The sequence below is a fragment of the Lissotriton helveticus genome, chromosome 2_1 (genome assembly GCF_964261635.1).
Source record: "Lissotriton helveticus chromosome 2_1, aLisHel1.1, whole genome shotgun sequence".
Taxonomy (NCBI): domain Eukaryota; kingdom Metazoa; phylum Chordata; class Amphibia; order Caudata; family Salamandridae; genus Lissotriton; species Lissotriton helveticus.
Genome location: NC_136059.1, coordinates 19,353,739 through 19,370,159, shown reverse-complemented (window position 1 = coordinate 19,370,159; position 16,421 = coordinate 19,353,739). Strand labels below are relative to the sequence as shown.

At 41.8% G+C, this 16,421-nt stretch overlaps 1 protein-coding gene across 1 annotated transcript; it reads right to left on the bottom strand.

The window, feature by feature from the left end:
• Positions 1 to 537: 537 nt before the first annotated feature.
• Positions 538 to 16,188, bottom strand: LOC144820039 (zinc finger MYM-type protein 1-like). The gene is made up of 3 exons (XM_078677694.1): positions 16,095 to 16,188; positions 4,097 to 4,251; positions 538 to 2,913 (listed from the first exon to the last, which is right to left on the bottom strand). The coding sequence occupies exon 3, from the start codon at positions 2,656 to 2,658 to the stop codon at positions 538 to 540; it is 2,121 nt and encodes a 706-aa protein (XP_078533820.1). The 5' UTR covers positions 2,659 to 2,913; positions 4,097 to 4,251; positions 16,095 to 16,188.
• Between the last annotated feature and the right edge of the window lie 233 nt (positions 16,189 to 16,421).

Here is a 16,421-nt window from a genome sequence, read left to right as displayed (position 1 = left end):
GTAAACACAAACAAAATTATTTTAAATAATACTATGTAAATTGTTTGAATGCCACTCTCAGGTCCTTGTGCCCTTCAGCCAGCACAGCAGAAAAAGTTAAACAAAAAGAAATTATGGAAATAAATAAATGTACATTTTAAGAACTTTCAAAACCAATATATTTTTAAACACAATTGACAAAATAAAAATAATATTTAAATACTTTGCATGTCAATCTCAGGTAGAAGGGTTCCTGTCCCTGTCAGTACAGTGGAAAACGGTTAAATAAAAATAAATTAGGAAAATAACTAAATGTTGTACATATAAAGACATATACCCTCAAAACACTAACAAAAATATTTTAAATAATATTAAAATATGAAAACAAATATATATAAATTCACAGATACATAAGCACACATATATAAATACATATCAACTGTACAGGAGTTGTATGAATATTAAATGGAATGAGAACATTTCCAACAGTACTTCCTAATGTTATCAAACAAAACAAACTGAGCTATAAACACCTGAAACTATGATCACACATCAGATTCATATTTTCAATTTATATAGAAAGTTTGCTCGTCGATCTTTAATATGAACAAACTTTTCAATTGTTCTTTTGTTGAATTCTGGTATTTCCTTTATTAGCTCTTTTTCCATTGACAGCATAGCCAAGGCATTAAGTCTAGCTTGAGTCATAGTGTTTCGCAAAAACGTTTTTACTCTCTTTAGTGTGGAAAAACATCGCTCAGATTCTGCTGTTGTCATGGGTGTAGTAATGACAACTCTTAAGAGCTTTATGGTCTCAGAAAAGGATTTTTCTAAGTTGTTTTCACACAAAAAGCTAAATAAAGCCATGGCACCACCAGTAGTTTGACGGAAGTCTCGTCTTCCATACAGGACCGAAAGTTCTGTACTCAATCTGGCTTTGTCTAACATAGGATAGGCTTCTACCGTTTCTGCGAGTGCCTCAGCTGGGAAAGATTTGTCATGGCTTTCAAAAAGGTCACTTCGCAATAGTGTTGCACTTACAAGATGCTTTGTGAAAGCAAAGCGCTCTCTGGCATGGACCACAATAATGTCACAGACTTCTTTTGCTTCTTGGGTTAAGGTATTTATTTGCAGTCTCCGGTTTACAAATGTACATTCTTGTGGCAGTGTAGAATCCAAACTGTCAATGGATTCTCGTATTTTGGTGATGCTTGTCACAAAGTCTGTAGTAGCTTGCTGGACAGACACAGTGTCAAAGTCTCGCTTTTGCAATTGATTATATAAAATGTCTACCTGGGGCATTATTTTGAAAAAAAGAAACAGAAAGAATATAAACTCTCTATCATCTAATGTTCTACTAAATCCCTTAGCTTCACATATAGTATTCGACTCAAAATCACCACAGTTTGCAATGGTTGACATGCATTCAAGAAGATCTTCTCTGAATTCATAAATTAGCAATATTGCTCGAATATTGAAGTTCCAGCGAGTTGCAGACCCTCTTGGAAGTCTTCTTGAAACTATTTGTTCAAGAATTTCCGTCCTTTTCGGAGAACGTGCAAAAAATGCTGTTATACCACCAATCTCTGAAAAGAAAATTTTAACTCTAGATATTTTGGAGGAAGCCTGTTCCATAATTAGGTTAAGTTGGTGGGCATAGCAGTGAATATAATGTGCATTTGGGTAAACATCCCTGATTTTCTTTTGCACCCCACCTGTTGCACCACGCATGACGCTGGCACCATCGTAGCTTTGAGCAATTACTTTTCCTTTAGCACATTGCTCAGGGAAAACAATGTTTAATTCATTAAGAATGGCTGAGGCAATTGTTTCTGCAGATGAGTCTTTTAGATGTGTGAAACAATAAAATCTTTCAGCTACCTTGCAATTTCCATCAATGTAGCGGAAGACCAGAACTGACTGTGTCTTAGTAGAGACATCAGTTGTATCATCAGCTTGGATAGCTACATAATCAGTGGTTCTCAACTGCTGTATAATATAGTCTCTTATTACTTCCAGCATACAGTCCAGCAATTCATTTTGAATAGTTTTAGAAGTGCCTTTAAACACGGTGGCTGTTTTTAAATGTGTTTCCATAGCACTGTCAATGCTGGAGACAAAATCAACAAGGCCCCTGAACACACCAGGATTTAGAGACTCTTCAGTTTCATCATGGCCTCGTAATGCCAATTCAAAGGCACCACAAAATCGAATACAATCAATCAATTTTGATAAAATGTATCGGTTTTTATCCACTTCTGCATTATGTTTTCTTACTCCCACACGGTATGCTTCATTTAATTGCTGTACAATGTCCGATTTTCCAAAAAGAGATAATTTTAACATATTTGTCAAATGGGATTTACATGAATCATGTTTTTTTATTTTTTCAGCCAGATGCTTTAGGTCAGTAACTCCTGTTTTTGTCCAGGTAACTTCACCTCCAAAGAGTAAGCATGGGAAACAGAATAAAGCATTTTTAGAAGCGCTACCAGTAAGCCATTCAATCCTATCATACCACGTACTGGTAAAGCGACGGGTGTACCCCTTCCCCCTATCTTTTGTAGACTGCTCAATTTTAATTTGAGGTTTATCAGCTCCTAATGTTTTCACTTTCAGTTTATCTGCATGTGTCAAACCCAAAAATGGGTTTATGAGTAAACTGTCAACTGTGTTCATTGTGTCCAGCAATATATCAGATTGGAAATAGAAAACCTAGCCTGTTTTTTAAAATTCCCTTGGTTGAAGACACAAAAACGATATTACGCAAAATACTAAATAAACACTAATATAAATTGTCATGCACACACAAGTAACAGCAATTATTCATCCACATCCATCTTCAGTCTGACAGGAATGCAACTGCAGCAGCACGTACAGCTGTTCCCCAAGCGTTATAGCCTTGTAAATTTTTGCAGAATTTCTCCTGGGATCCTGTTAATAATTAAAATATGGTATGAGCTTCGAGGCTAGGTGCCATAGCATACACAACACCAGTGGTGATTGAAAATCTTGAGCATGTCAATTCAGTGATCTGCCTAGAATTTAAAGGGTGTACTTATAAATTTTGACTTGACTTTTGATGGCAAATAATACAAAACATATTGAAAAATGTCTTCAAAAGAATGAGAGAATAATTGAGCAATACCCTTTAAAAGGGTTCTAGGCAGATCTCTGATATATCCAGTACTCATCTGTACCCAGCACAGCAAAATAAATGCATAGTTTTTCAATTAAGAGTTTAACATTGCAGTTAGACCATTTTGATATTCTACACATTGATGAAATGACCTATTTTACACACAAGACAGACTAAAATTACAGCCTATAGACAGTGCTAGTCCTATCAGTGATCCTATTACTAAATGGACAACAGTCACAACTGTCACAACACATTAGATCAATTTTATATATCCAACTCACTGTACGTAATCTGTGTGCAGTAAAAATTTTGTGTGCAAAAAAATAGGCTGAAAAACATTGCTGTAAAAAATATTGTCGACTGAAAAAACTAGAATGAAAATAAACAGTGGCCTAAAACATGGTAAAATGCCATGCATTATAGAGCAAAGATGAGTGTACTGGGATCAGGGGTAAGAGGCATCCTCCTAAAGTAGACAGGAGCATTTAAAATGAGGTGGGGTAAAGGGGCCGGAGACTAGCAATGCATTTTAACAATTCAAGTATAGTTAGCTTTAAGGGATAGTTAGGAGATTTTAGGGTATCACTAAGTAGTAGTAGAGGGCTATAATGAATTAGAGTAGTACTTTTTTAAGCAGGAAAAAAGGATACAATATATGGGCAGTTTGGGGTTTAAAGGCTTTAAAGGGTGAACAGCATTAAGGGATAGTAAGGGATTATCAGGCCACAGTTAAATAAATGAAAGTGTATAAAAAAATAAAAGATTTCAAAATCAACATTTTGGGATTTTTCATAGTTCATGATAAAAAACAAAAAATGATTCCCTTGAACTTTCAGCTCGCTACAAGCTCACACTCTCTGAACTGTTCTGCTAGGATAAGCCAACAGGCAGTCCTCCACACCTAAAGACCACACAGTTGGCATCCATATACAGCTGAATGTGGACCTTTGCCGTAAATAGAGAACCATGTCCTACCTTGTGGCCTGAGATTAAGGACCACGAAGCTGAGTTTTGATCAGTGTCCTGTTACAGCAGAGTCAGAACTACCACTTGTCCTCTTTCGATATCTCTCAGTACTGATCTTGAATGTGATTATATCACGACCAATTTTAACTCCAATTTTTTATGTGCTAAAAGAATTAAAACAATACTTATTACCAGCAATTACATTGCATTCATGTAATGTTTCAAGCCAATGTGCTTCCTGTATAATAATGTTTTACACAAAACAAATACAAATAATAAATTCAGTTGTTTTTCAATGTAATGTGCATGAGTGCAAGTGAGCTCCTGGGTCTCTGCAAACATGGTGATGTGTGAAATTTTGTGTAGAGTTGAATGTTTCTGCAAAGAAGTGCATGCCCATGTTTAAACATGAATCTATGTGAACGAATGTGTGTGTATGTTTGAGTATGTGTGCATTGCAGTGAGCACCTGTGCCGCTGGCCCGAACTCTAGAATCCTGTTGAAGTAGTGAGCAGAGGTATGGGAACACCTCATGTGACTAGAGGAGGGATGGTGAGTTAAGGTTTTACACCGGCTACATTCAGGGGGCTAGAGAGTCAGAGGACAGATAAGCCAGTGATCATTTTCAGCAACCGGACCCCAAGGTTGAAAACTGCCAGCACCAAGGCCACTGCCACCTCTAAGTAGCCTATACTCCATCGCCTTTCTGGAAAACAACAGTTGGCATAGGGCGACCCCGTGGTTCTACGTGGAGCACTCTCAACCAGCCGGGTCAGGAATTTTTTTTGTTTATGACTTGCGCTAACTGAAGAAAGTGTTTTACACTGTGGGAAAGCAGGCAGTTTGGCAAGAGATTGGTGATTATTTTTTTCCAGGCAGTGCCGAAATGTGATTTTGGCAAGAAAATAAGTGGGACAGACTGCATGCTTTTCACAACCACGATGCACTTACTGCCAGCGTGCTTGCTGCCTAAATGCAGCTACTCAGAAAGCATGCAAGGTGGTAGGACCCAGGTGTGCTATAGCTTGAATGAATAAAGCATTCTAGTGTGGTGATGCGGACAGCAGCACTAGTCTGACCACTAATGAGTGGTACTTGACAGGACTACAAATGTGAAAGTGAACGCTCTTCAAAATTTTTAAAAAAGTGTATCTTTTTAACATTTGAAAGCTTTGACATTATCAAGTCAAATTATAGCACTGCACTAAGACTTCATTAAACATAGAAGGAGGGTGGGGCTGACACCTCCACCTGAATAGGGCTATGCCTATTCCAACACAAATAGCTATATAACCGCCTGTAGTGTGCCTGGAGCCAGAGAAGAAAGGGCAGGGCCCTTTTGAGGATCAAAGACAGCTGTCTTTTGTTGTCTCCCCCACTTCAAAGACACATTTTGGTATTAGTACTGGACCTCGCTGTGACATCCCCAAATTAGTTCACTTTGGGGTCTGGAGGAGACTCTGCAACTATGAGGTACAACACTGCTAGGCAGAACTGCCCCTTTGTCACTTGCTTTGCTGTACTGCCTATGCACTCTGCTCAGCTATGTTGGCCTGCTCCCTGCTACCTCTGCAATGAGGGACAACTGGGCCTCTATATCCTACAAGTTCCCAAGAACTTGTTAGCTTTCCTCCTGTTATGGAAGAATCAGGGCTATTTGTATGCTATTGGGCCACCAGACACACTCACATAGTCTAGCGCCTGCTGTGTTGGCGCTCGGTCACCTTTTGCTACTAGTCGTACTTGACACTGCTGTTTCTGAAGATACCGCAGCGGTGTAGACCTTTACCTTCAGTCAGCACCCGGAGCACCGAGTGGCGTGAGCGCATTCTGGTTGCCTAGCATCACAACGATCTGAGCTCGCTCTATCCTGGCTCTTTGGGCCGAAGATTCACAAGACTGCATCTACAATGGCTGAACACCAGTCCTGCCTGCCTCTGTACCTCTTACCAACAGGAGCTCCATGTGTGAGGCCCACCAACACAGCAGTATGGGGCCACAGACCTGCCTGTGCTCCAGCGGCCATGCCAGAGCCCAACTCCTCTTCCTACCACGTGGACCCCGTGTGCGAGACCGCCGACAACAAGAGCAGTGACTCCAAGCCCCTGGGACTGTCCCGAAGGCCTGTGCAGGCTAACTTCAACTCCCACTGCATTGAAAACCTTTTCGAGGCGGAGGAGGCCGGTGGGCTCATTTGAGGATTACTGTAACTCCCTTAAAGGTTCCTGAGCACTGTGATGAGCTATTAACGTTACTAGTACTGGCATAACTCTTGATAGACTATTGAATTGCTGTCCTTTAGGCCTGGTTTTAATTACATAAAGATGGTCTATTTTTCTAGAACTAGTGTGGAGTGTTTTGCTTTGTCTTTCACTGTTACTTTACTATGCGTTGCAGAAATACTTTACACATTGCCTCTTTGATAAGCCTCCTCTGCGCCAAGCTACCAGACGAGGAGCACAGGTAATCTTGCATCCGAATTAACCTGAGTGGTGGTGGGTACTGCTTGGCTTAGGTGTATACCTTAGCCAAACAAAAACCCCATTTGTAACTGACACATTCAGCAGCGCCTGCTGCTGCACGTTGCCTGCTATCATTCCCTTCCCTCTTCCTGCTGGACCTCTCAGCCGCCTTCAACACCGTTTCCCACCACACCCTCTGCACAAGATTCCTCGATGCCAGCATCCGGAACAAAGCCCTGGATGGATCTGCTCCTTCCTCACCGGCCGAACACAGAGTAAGACTTCCACCATTCAACTGAAAACCCACAGAGAACAGCTGCAAAGGGTCTCAAGGCTCCTCCCTGAGCCCCAAGCTCTTCAGGCCCCATTTGCAGCCATCTTCAAGAACCACAGACTAAACGTTGTCTCCTACGCCGATAACATCCAGCTGATTCTCTACCCCACAGAAGAACCCACAGCTGCCAAGAGCAACTTCCACAACAGGATAAATGCAGTCACCACCAGGATGAAGGACAGCTGCCTCAAGCTTAACTAACTCAAACAAGACCTAGGTCCTCAACCTGGGAACCACCCCCAAGTGTTGCCACCCCCTCTGCCTTGGTTGACTCTTGGTTGTCCAGGCAGAGGGGGTCTGCAGCACTTGGAACCCCCCCCCCCCCCACGCCTACTGACTACGTGCGAAACCGTGGCAACCTCCTGGACTTCTCTCTCTCAATAAACCACCAAATCAACGTTGTTTATTCCTCCTATTTCCACATGCTCCATCTACTTCATGAAATCTTCCAGTGTGAGTACAAGAAAACTGTCACCCATGAGCTTGTCAGCACTCTATCCAGCACCACCCAGAAACTCCATAAGAACTGCAGAACATCAAGAACACTTCCGCTAAACTCATCCTGAACATCCCACGCCGCAGCCACATCACCAGCCACCTGAGAAGGGAAATATCCATTACAACGAATCCAATACAACGCATGCCATTACAACGCATGCCAACACAACGCAAGTACCATTACATCGCAATGCTATTGCAATGCATAGCATTACAATGTAAAGCATTATAATGCATATACTTTTACCACACATGCCTTTACATGAATTTCTTTGTATAGGCAAGCATGGTAAAAGCATATGTGTTTTACATGTAAGTATATGGTAAGTATAGGGTTTAGGGTGGGTTTGGATTTTGAGGTGTAGGGGTATAGGTTTGGGTTGCCAAGATTAATTTTAGGGTTCAGGATGGGTATATGTTTTGGGGTGCCAAGGTTCATTTTAGGATTCAGGGTGAGTTTGGATTTTAGGGTGCCCAGGGTAATTTTAGGGCTCGGACAAATTTGGATTTTGTGGTGCCACGGGTAATTTAAAGTTTTAGGGATGGGATTGTAAGGGTAATTTTAGGGTTCAGGGTTGGTTTGGGTTTTGGGGTGGTAAGGGTAACTTTAGGATTTAGGGTGTATGGGTATTAGGGTGGTAAGGGTAATTGTAGAATTAAGGGGGTAGGGCTATTGGCACTGGTACAAAGGGTAATTTTGGGGTTGCCTGGGGGTATTAATATATATATATATATATATATATATATATATATATATATATATATATATATATATATATATATATATATCCAAAGAATCCTCTCGTTTTCGATCAAGGATGACAAGCCACACCATCAGGTACTTCAGAAGGTTGTTTATTCGGGCATAAACGACGCGTTTCGAGCTCACGGGCTCTTGGTCACATGACCAGTATTTTTTCACTCATGTATATATACTGTTGTATTATCATGGAAAGGGAAGAAAGATCTCCATGTTTACAAACATCACACGGAGATCCCTTTAAAAGCAATGCATTTTTTCTCAGCAGAAACAGAAACTCGAAGAGTATCTTAGTTAATGCATTTTCCCAAATGTTTGGTTTAAAAGAAAAGAATATAGTAAATGATAACATAACATTTCAAGTAAACAATGTCACGTTACAAAAAATGCTCATTAAGGGTGTAGTACCCATGGTATGTTTACAAAAAAGAACAGGTTATAAAGCTAGGAGAAATTAAACAGGGAGGGATGACAAAATTATAGTTAGAGAGAGGATGTAAATATATCTATAAAGACTAAGATCACTTGGGTATAGTACCCTCTGTAACAACATCTGGTGTATTCCAATCTCATTTCATTCATGTTAAAGTAAGTGAAAAAAGGAGCTATGTTCTATGTCTAGTCAACAATGTCATATAGTGAAAACAATGGTGATTTAACTCTACCCTCCCCTAGAAGGAGAAATGGGAGAAGGACCTCGTGCTCTTAGTTGTATCTATATCCAAGTGAAGCAGTGGTGCTCATAGCAATACTTTCTATCAGTGGTTTGTCGCTTCATATCAAGACGAGGTCTTATACTCTAGGGAGAGGAAAAAGTGAAAACAGAACATATTAGTACATTGAAATCAACTGTACATTTACATTTAAGAGACAGCATAGCGATCTTCACGAAGTCATAACTTTCCAAACTTACAACCTGTTTAGAATTTTTAAAGATAATAAAACCTATATTCAGCAAAGAACCAAACAAATACTGAAAAACAAACAATATCGGTGAAAAAGACATAATTAAAGAGATATGTCATGAAATCTGAGTACCTTAAGAGGGAGGCTGGGAAGCCTGCCGAACAGTAGTTTATAAATGTACATACATTTCTTCGTCAATATTCATCCCAAAAGGAAAGATACACCCTGCCTGTAAAATGAATTTGGACTCTGCTCTGCGTAACGCTGTCAAACGATCCCCTCCTCTGATATGTTTGGGGATAGAATCCAGTGCGAAAAATTTCGCCTTGGTCCAATCTCCATCATGGTATTGGTGGAAGTGTTTGGCCGTACTGTATGCAAAGTCCTTGTTGGTGATTGCACGCCAGTGCTCCAAAATTCGCTTTTTCACGGGGAAAGTGGTTGAGCCTATGTACCATTTGCCGCAAGGGCAGGTCACAACATAAATTACATGGTCAGTGGTACACTGGATGTTTTTAGTTATTTTCCATTTCCTTTTTATTCTTTTGAGCTCGACCTCCCTTACGTTAGAGCTGTGGCTGCAGGCCTTGCACTTCCCACACTTGAAGAACCCACCTTTTGCTGACAGCCAGGTCTTCTTTCTTTCTAGGTGACTCTGTACTATTAAATCTTTGATAGACTTTCCTCTCCTATAGGTGATAGAGGGATGTGGATCTAGCCTTTCTTTTAGTACCTTGTCTTGTAAGAGGATGTCCCATCTTTTCCTTATGATCTGGCTGAAAGCTGAGGACTGGGTATTGTAGGTGGTTATCAGTCTTATAGGGGCTTTTGCGTTGTGGGGACTGGCTCTGGAGTCTTTAAATAATGCCTCGTTTCTCTGGATGAGGGCTACTCTATCTTCGCCTTTTTTCAACATATTGGCGTGGTAACCTCTCACTTTGAACCTGTCATGCATTATTTTCTTGTGTTCCTGGTACTTCTCTTCGGTGCTGCAGTTCCTCCTGGCGCGTAAAAACTCGCCAAAGGGGATTGCCCACCTAAAGCTAGGAGGGTGGCAGCTATTCGAATGGAGCATTGAGTTCCCTGCTGTTGTTTTTCTAAAGATTTCTGTTTCGATCGTTTTGTTCTTAATCACTAGTCTGATATCTAGGAAATCGATCGTCTGTTGACTATGCTGCATAGTAAATCTTAGATTCAGGTTGTTCGTATTAAGTGCTCCTACAAAATCAATTAAGTCTCTCTCGCTCCCCTCCCACACAAAAAAGACATCATCTATGTAGCGGAGCCAGACATTTACGCATTTGGTCCAATGTTCCAGTTCGTCGTTCCTGAGCACCTGCTCCTCCCACCAGCCCACCAAGAGATTGGCGTAGCTGGGGGCAAAGCAGGTGCCCATAGAAGTCCCCTGGATTTGTTTGTATAGAGACCCATTGAAGAGGAAGACATTTTCCTCTAGGCACAGTTCAATCATTTGAAGCAGCATTTTAGAATGTGCTTCCAAATGTCTGCTCCTTGTCTTCAGAAAGTATTCACAGGCCTTCAGACCGTCTCTGTGTCGAATAGAGGTGTATAAACTTTCAACATCTAGACATACTAGCCAAAAATGTGCCTCCCAATTTAAATTTTCAACTTTTTGCAAAAAGTCTTTAGTATCTTCTAGATGTGAAGTTAGGTCTTTGACATAACATTTTAAAAAATGATCGACATAGTGTGAGATGTTCTCTAAAAGGCTGTTTATAGAAGATACAATCGGCCTTCCTGGGGGTTGGGTCTGATTTTTGTGCACTTTAGGGAGTAGGTAGAATGTGGGGGTGGTGGGATTCTCATTGATGAGGAATTTAGTCTCATCCCAACTGAGTAATTTCATTTTTTCCCACTCTCGAATGTTTTGGTGAACCCTATTTAGTAGTTTACCCAGATAGGAGTGATCTACCTTTGTGTAGCATGTGGTGTCAGACAGTTGTCTCATCGCTTCACTGATATACAGTTTCTTGTCCCACAAAACTACATTTCCTCCCTTGTCGGAGGGTTTTATGATGATCGAGTCGTCATCCTTAAGCTGATTAAGTGCCAACCTCATCCCCGCTGTTAGGTTCTGTCTTTCCTGAGGTCTATTCAATAGTTTCAACATGTCATTATTTACAAGATCATGGAATACATCTATATTGTCTCTAGGTAGCTGGGGTCTGTATCTGGATTTGGGTCTGAAGGGCGTGGTCACAGTGTAAGAATTAGGTTCAATATCACTAGATGTATCAATAAGTACGGGGATATTATCTACAACCTCTTGTGTGGTAGGGACCTGAGATTGAGTTAGATCAACCATACCTTCTTCATGCAAGGAGACTAAAGCATAATGCAGATTTCTGATATTGTCAGGGGAATCAGTGGCAACGTTGGGTAGTTCCGTGTTAATCTTTTTGTGAGTGTGTATTTTATGCAATTTGAGCTTTCTCACAAACATATACATATCAATACGTGTTTGAGTATAATCAAAATTCAGATCAGGACAAAATGTTAAACCAAGTTTAAGAACTTTTTCTTCATCTTCAGTTAAGGGTCTATTAGACAGGTTCATTACCGTAAGTTCTGGAGTCTGTTCATCCATTATTTGCCCTTCTGTGTCTGGCCTTTGTTTCCCACACCAGTAGTTCCTGAAGTTGTTGCGTCGCTGCCGCCGCTTTTTGCTTTTACTTTGCCTCCTCGGCCTTGATAACGGGTTCTTCCCCGTATAGATTGTTCGTTGGCCTCTGTTACCAGGAGCAGTTCGTCGGAAAAAACCGTTACCCCTAAATTTTCTGCTGTATTGGCATCAGTTAAGCTTGCTTCGGAGCTCAGGCTGGTCCTAGAATGCCACCGATCTTTATCTGCCATTCCCAATGACTTGTCCCTTAATAGGGTTGAACGTGCTTTGTCAAATTTCTTTGCGAATGTTAAAATTCTTCCAAGCTTGTAGTCTCTCTCATCGCGTTCAAACTTGCGTTGCTTCCTTGCAATAAGATCCTTTTCAAATTTGTTTATTTTTTCATCCACATTCTTTAACATCTTTGATACCTCTGTTTGTTCCTTCTCAGTGGCTAGCTCATCTAAGAGTGTTTGTATTTCTTTCACTAGGTCCTCATGTTCCTCCCAGGCATTTTTAACCAAGATCTGCATCATCGTTTTGGAGCAGGCATTAGTGTTCTCTCGCCATGCTTTTAGTACTTCCGGTTTTGGTTTGTTCAGGGTAGGAACAATGAAGATACGCAAGCCACGGGGGACACGATCCACTTCTATGTAGTTTTGTAGGGATGTGGCTTCCCACCATCGGCTCATATATATATATACACACACAAACAGAGACACACAATTACTTACCTTAACCACTTTTACCAAGTATATGCCTTTACCACGCATGTCTTTGCCTTGTAATGGCATGTGTGGTAAAGGCATATGCATGGTAAAAGTGTGCTTTGCAATGGTAATGCGCTGTCACAGCACTTGCGTTGTTACAACCGCGTTATAATGGCATTCTTTGTGTTGACATGCGATATAACGTCATATATTCCCTGAGAGACCTTCACTTGCTATCTTTCAACAAAAGAATTACCTTAGCTCAAGCGCCTCACGCATGCCTACAAATCCCTCCACAACGCCAGACATACATAGCTCAACCACCACTTCTGCTTCTACACTCTCCCCTGACATATCCACTCCGCCCAACTTGCGCAGGCCACCATCACACATCTGTAGACCAGTGCTGGAGAAAGATCCTTGTCTAAACTTCTGAAACGTCCTGCCTCTGCACCTCAGGCAATCACCATCACGTCCGCAATTAAGGAAGGACCTCAAGACTTGGCTCGTCAAATGAATCGCAGATCCCCTCCCCTCAACCCCCCACACACAGCGCCTTGAGACCCTACGGGTGAGTAGTCTTGCTTTAAATAGTAATTGATTTGCAGCAATGGAGCAGAAAGAAAGGCTTAAAGCTTATCACATCATAAGACACTTGCTTTTGAATTGGTATTTGCAAACATTTTAAATTTAAATACGACTATTTTGTTTTTATTTCTTTTTATAGTGCTACTCATCCACATGTAGGTTGTCAAAGTGCTTTAGATCACATGTACGCATATATTGACAATAAATGAAGAGTGTAAATCAATGTACAGGTTGTGTAACAAAAGTAAGTGAGGGTTACAAGGTTGAAGAGTTGCATGCTGTTTATAGCTCACTGTGCTATATGGGAAGGATTAAAATGTATGGACTGTACATAACCAAATGAGCTCTGTATTAAAAGCAGTAACCCACTTATCTAGTTTCATAAAATAAAAATCTGTCATCTGCATATTACATAGCATTTTGCATGAAGTGCACTGCATGAGACACATTAACCCTTGCAAGTTTATTTAAATGCACTCATGAGTCATGATACTAGACTGTCCTGTCAAGTATCACGCATTGGGTGTGACACTCACGCATTTCAGTGCGGTGGTCCGCATCACCGCGCTGAAATGCATTGTCACGCATTTTGCCGACTCGCCTCCTCGCACCTGTGCACGGCTCCTGCTGCTCCGAGAGATGTACTACTTCAGCCAGTGCCAGCAGCTGCTCTTTCATAAATAGTTATTGGTTGCTCCCAGCTCGTGGCTGAGTGAGAGCGCCGCAGCTCTAGGCGGCTACAATGAAACAATCCTCGTGCTGGCTCCAGGCTGGCGCTGTAATTTCGGCTTAAATTTGACACACTGACAGATGGAATTAATTACGGGGGCGGGCAGTTCTCTCAGCACCATCCAGCATGCTGTAACTGGCTCACAGCCAGACACTCACCAGGGGCGCCAAGGTGATTCACTGATGGTAATACGCCTGTAACGCTAACTTGCCGTCAGGTCGCATCCGGAGGAAGTAGTAGTGTAAGGTAAAGGGAGGCTGTCACGCACAGCAGGAAACTTGTAATGGGAGGCGGGAGTTAAGGGTAACGCTTTCAGTCACCCATTCAAGTATCCGAAGTGCCAACAGCAATGAAGAGTTGAAGTGGCTTTGTGAGCCTCCCGCTCATCACTCGAGACACTTATCAGCCCCTGGAGAGGAGAATCTACCTGATCAGAGAGTAAGCTGAGTCCCGACAGAACAATTTAGTTCTCTGAAACCATCTTCTATCTCTACAGTCAAGTATATAAAAGCTCATAAATACTTCTATAGGGAATGGGAGGGCCAAGGGCGAAGAGCTGTTAAATGACACAGGTCCCGTACACTGAGGCAGAAGCTGCGGGCCGCGGCGGGGTACTCAAATCGAGTGGGAGTCCTCACCGCGGCGAGCTACACTGCTGTCACTTCCTGTGCAGCTGAGCGCCGCAAATAATAACCACGATGGCTACCTTGAACATGAGCTGTGCAGAAGTGTCGCAAATACTTCTAGGATTTCATGTCCGAGCTTTTGTGTACTGCTTATTGTGGATACAACTCCCTAAAGAGCTTGCAATCTATAAGGAACGACGTGAAAATGACACGTGAAATGTAGCACTCAGTCAGTGACCCATGACCCCGAGAGAAATGTCACCGGCACGGCGACAACAGTGCCAGGAGGACACACAGACAGTGTCAGTCGCCGCCCGCTGTGCAAGAAGTGGCATTGGTGATAATCGCGGGCGGCGGCGCAAATTAAACTACGGCCAAGTGGGGGGACGAGGAGTGTGTCAGCAGCCAGTGTCTGGGGTTCGCCGGAGAAGAAGACTGATGCAGTCCAGCAGAGTGCATCATGCTGCCGAGCAGTCAGTGCTGCAGCTGAGCTGTGCGGCCTCGGCGGGGACCGGGAAACATCTCTGAACTCTTCTAGTTCAAGTAAGTTTTTTATTATACTACTACATCAATGAGGTCACATCTGAAATATATATTAATTTAGCACAATGGCATCTCATCTGCAGGGCTGCTCACTCTCGTCATCCTTCCCAGTGAGCCTCCTGATTTAAAGCTGCAGTCAGTCGGATCATTGTGATCATTACAGTGAATGCACGCGGGCCGCAGGACTTAACCTCTGTCTGACTGTCTCAGATCTGATCATAGGGGCACCAGTAAATTTATAATCTTCACGGGTCACATAGTGCGTGACAGTTACCACCATGCAGTGTTTATAATACTACTACATCAATGAGTCATCTGAAAAATAAATTAATTTCACACAATAGCATCTCCTCTGCAGGGCTGCTCACGCTCATCATCCTTCCCAGTGAGCCTCCTGGTTTAAATCTGCAGTCTGATCATTGTGCTTATTACAGAAAATGCAGGCAGGGCCACAGGGCTTCTCGGTCTGAGTCTCAGATCTGATCATAGGACACCAGTAAGTTTATAATCTTCACGGTGCACTGTGCGTGACAGTAACCACCAGGCAGGGCTCTCTGAACAGTGGCGGGGAAGAGTGAGGCAAAACACGAACACAGGTCAGTCATGATATAGCTCACTGAAATCACATCTGGTGAGATAGTCTTATAAAAAAAGTTTCTCTAGTAGCCCCCTTGAAATTTTTTCATGAGGCTCTAGAACGTTGGGAGTTTCAGAAATAATAATAATGACTTAGCGAAGGTGGCTGTTTGTTTTTTACACAGCCTCTAATACGGACACACACACGTTTTCATGTAATCATATTCTGTTGGAGCGGAGTTCATGAAGATCGGCTGATTTGACAAGGATTACACAATACACATAAGTGAAGAGACTGACCACACTTATAACACTGAGGTCTCCATATTCTGTGTAGGGTAGTGTATTCTTAAGGCAATATCTTAGAGCTACCTTGCTCAAATGGGTGTCATTTCATATATTTATGTGTTTCCCTAGTCTTTGTTACGTGATTTTGCGCAGGACAAAGTGTCACTCATATTTCTTGAAATGGCACTCATAATTACACTGAAGTTATGAAAATGTCACACATGGCACAGGCAATCTGAAACCTTGGCAGCTATGACTAGACTAGTGTGCTATATGTCAAAATAATTACAAAGTAGTATATTTAAATCATGGAAATATTGCAAAAATAATTTAAAAGAACAATAATTAATACTTCACACTTACCCCAGTTATCAGGCAGCTTCTGTCTTGGTCAGTCAGCCGGTTGATGCTAGTTGCTGGCTGGCTGTGCTTCTCCTGTTGTTGTCCAGCAGCTACTGGTTCAGAGAGAGCTGAAACAGTAAAGCTTTCACTTTCAGGATGAAAGTGAAACTCTACTCTGTGCAGCATGTGACACCACGTCACAGGGTCATGAGTTAAGTCTCATGACTCTGTGGCATAAATAAAATGCTTACAGCGTTTTTTTTTTTTTTTAAGTTAAAAGTTTATATACAATAATCATTCAGTGTAATGATTATTGTATTTTAAAAAATGACCTTTCCCAAATGAGTC

What these genes read in the sequence shown, in the direction of transcription:
- LOC144820039 (XM_078677694.1), bottom strand. Translation starts at nt 2,658, where the DNA reads ATGAACACAGTTGACAGTTTACTCATAAACCCATTTTTGGGTTTGACA.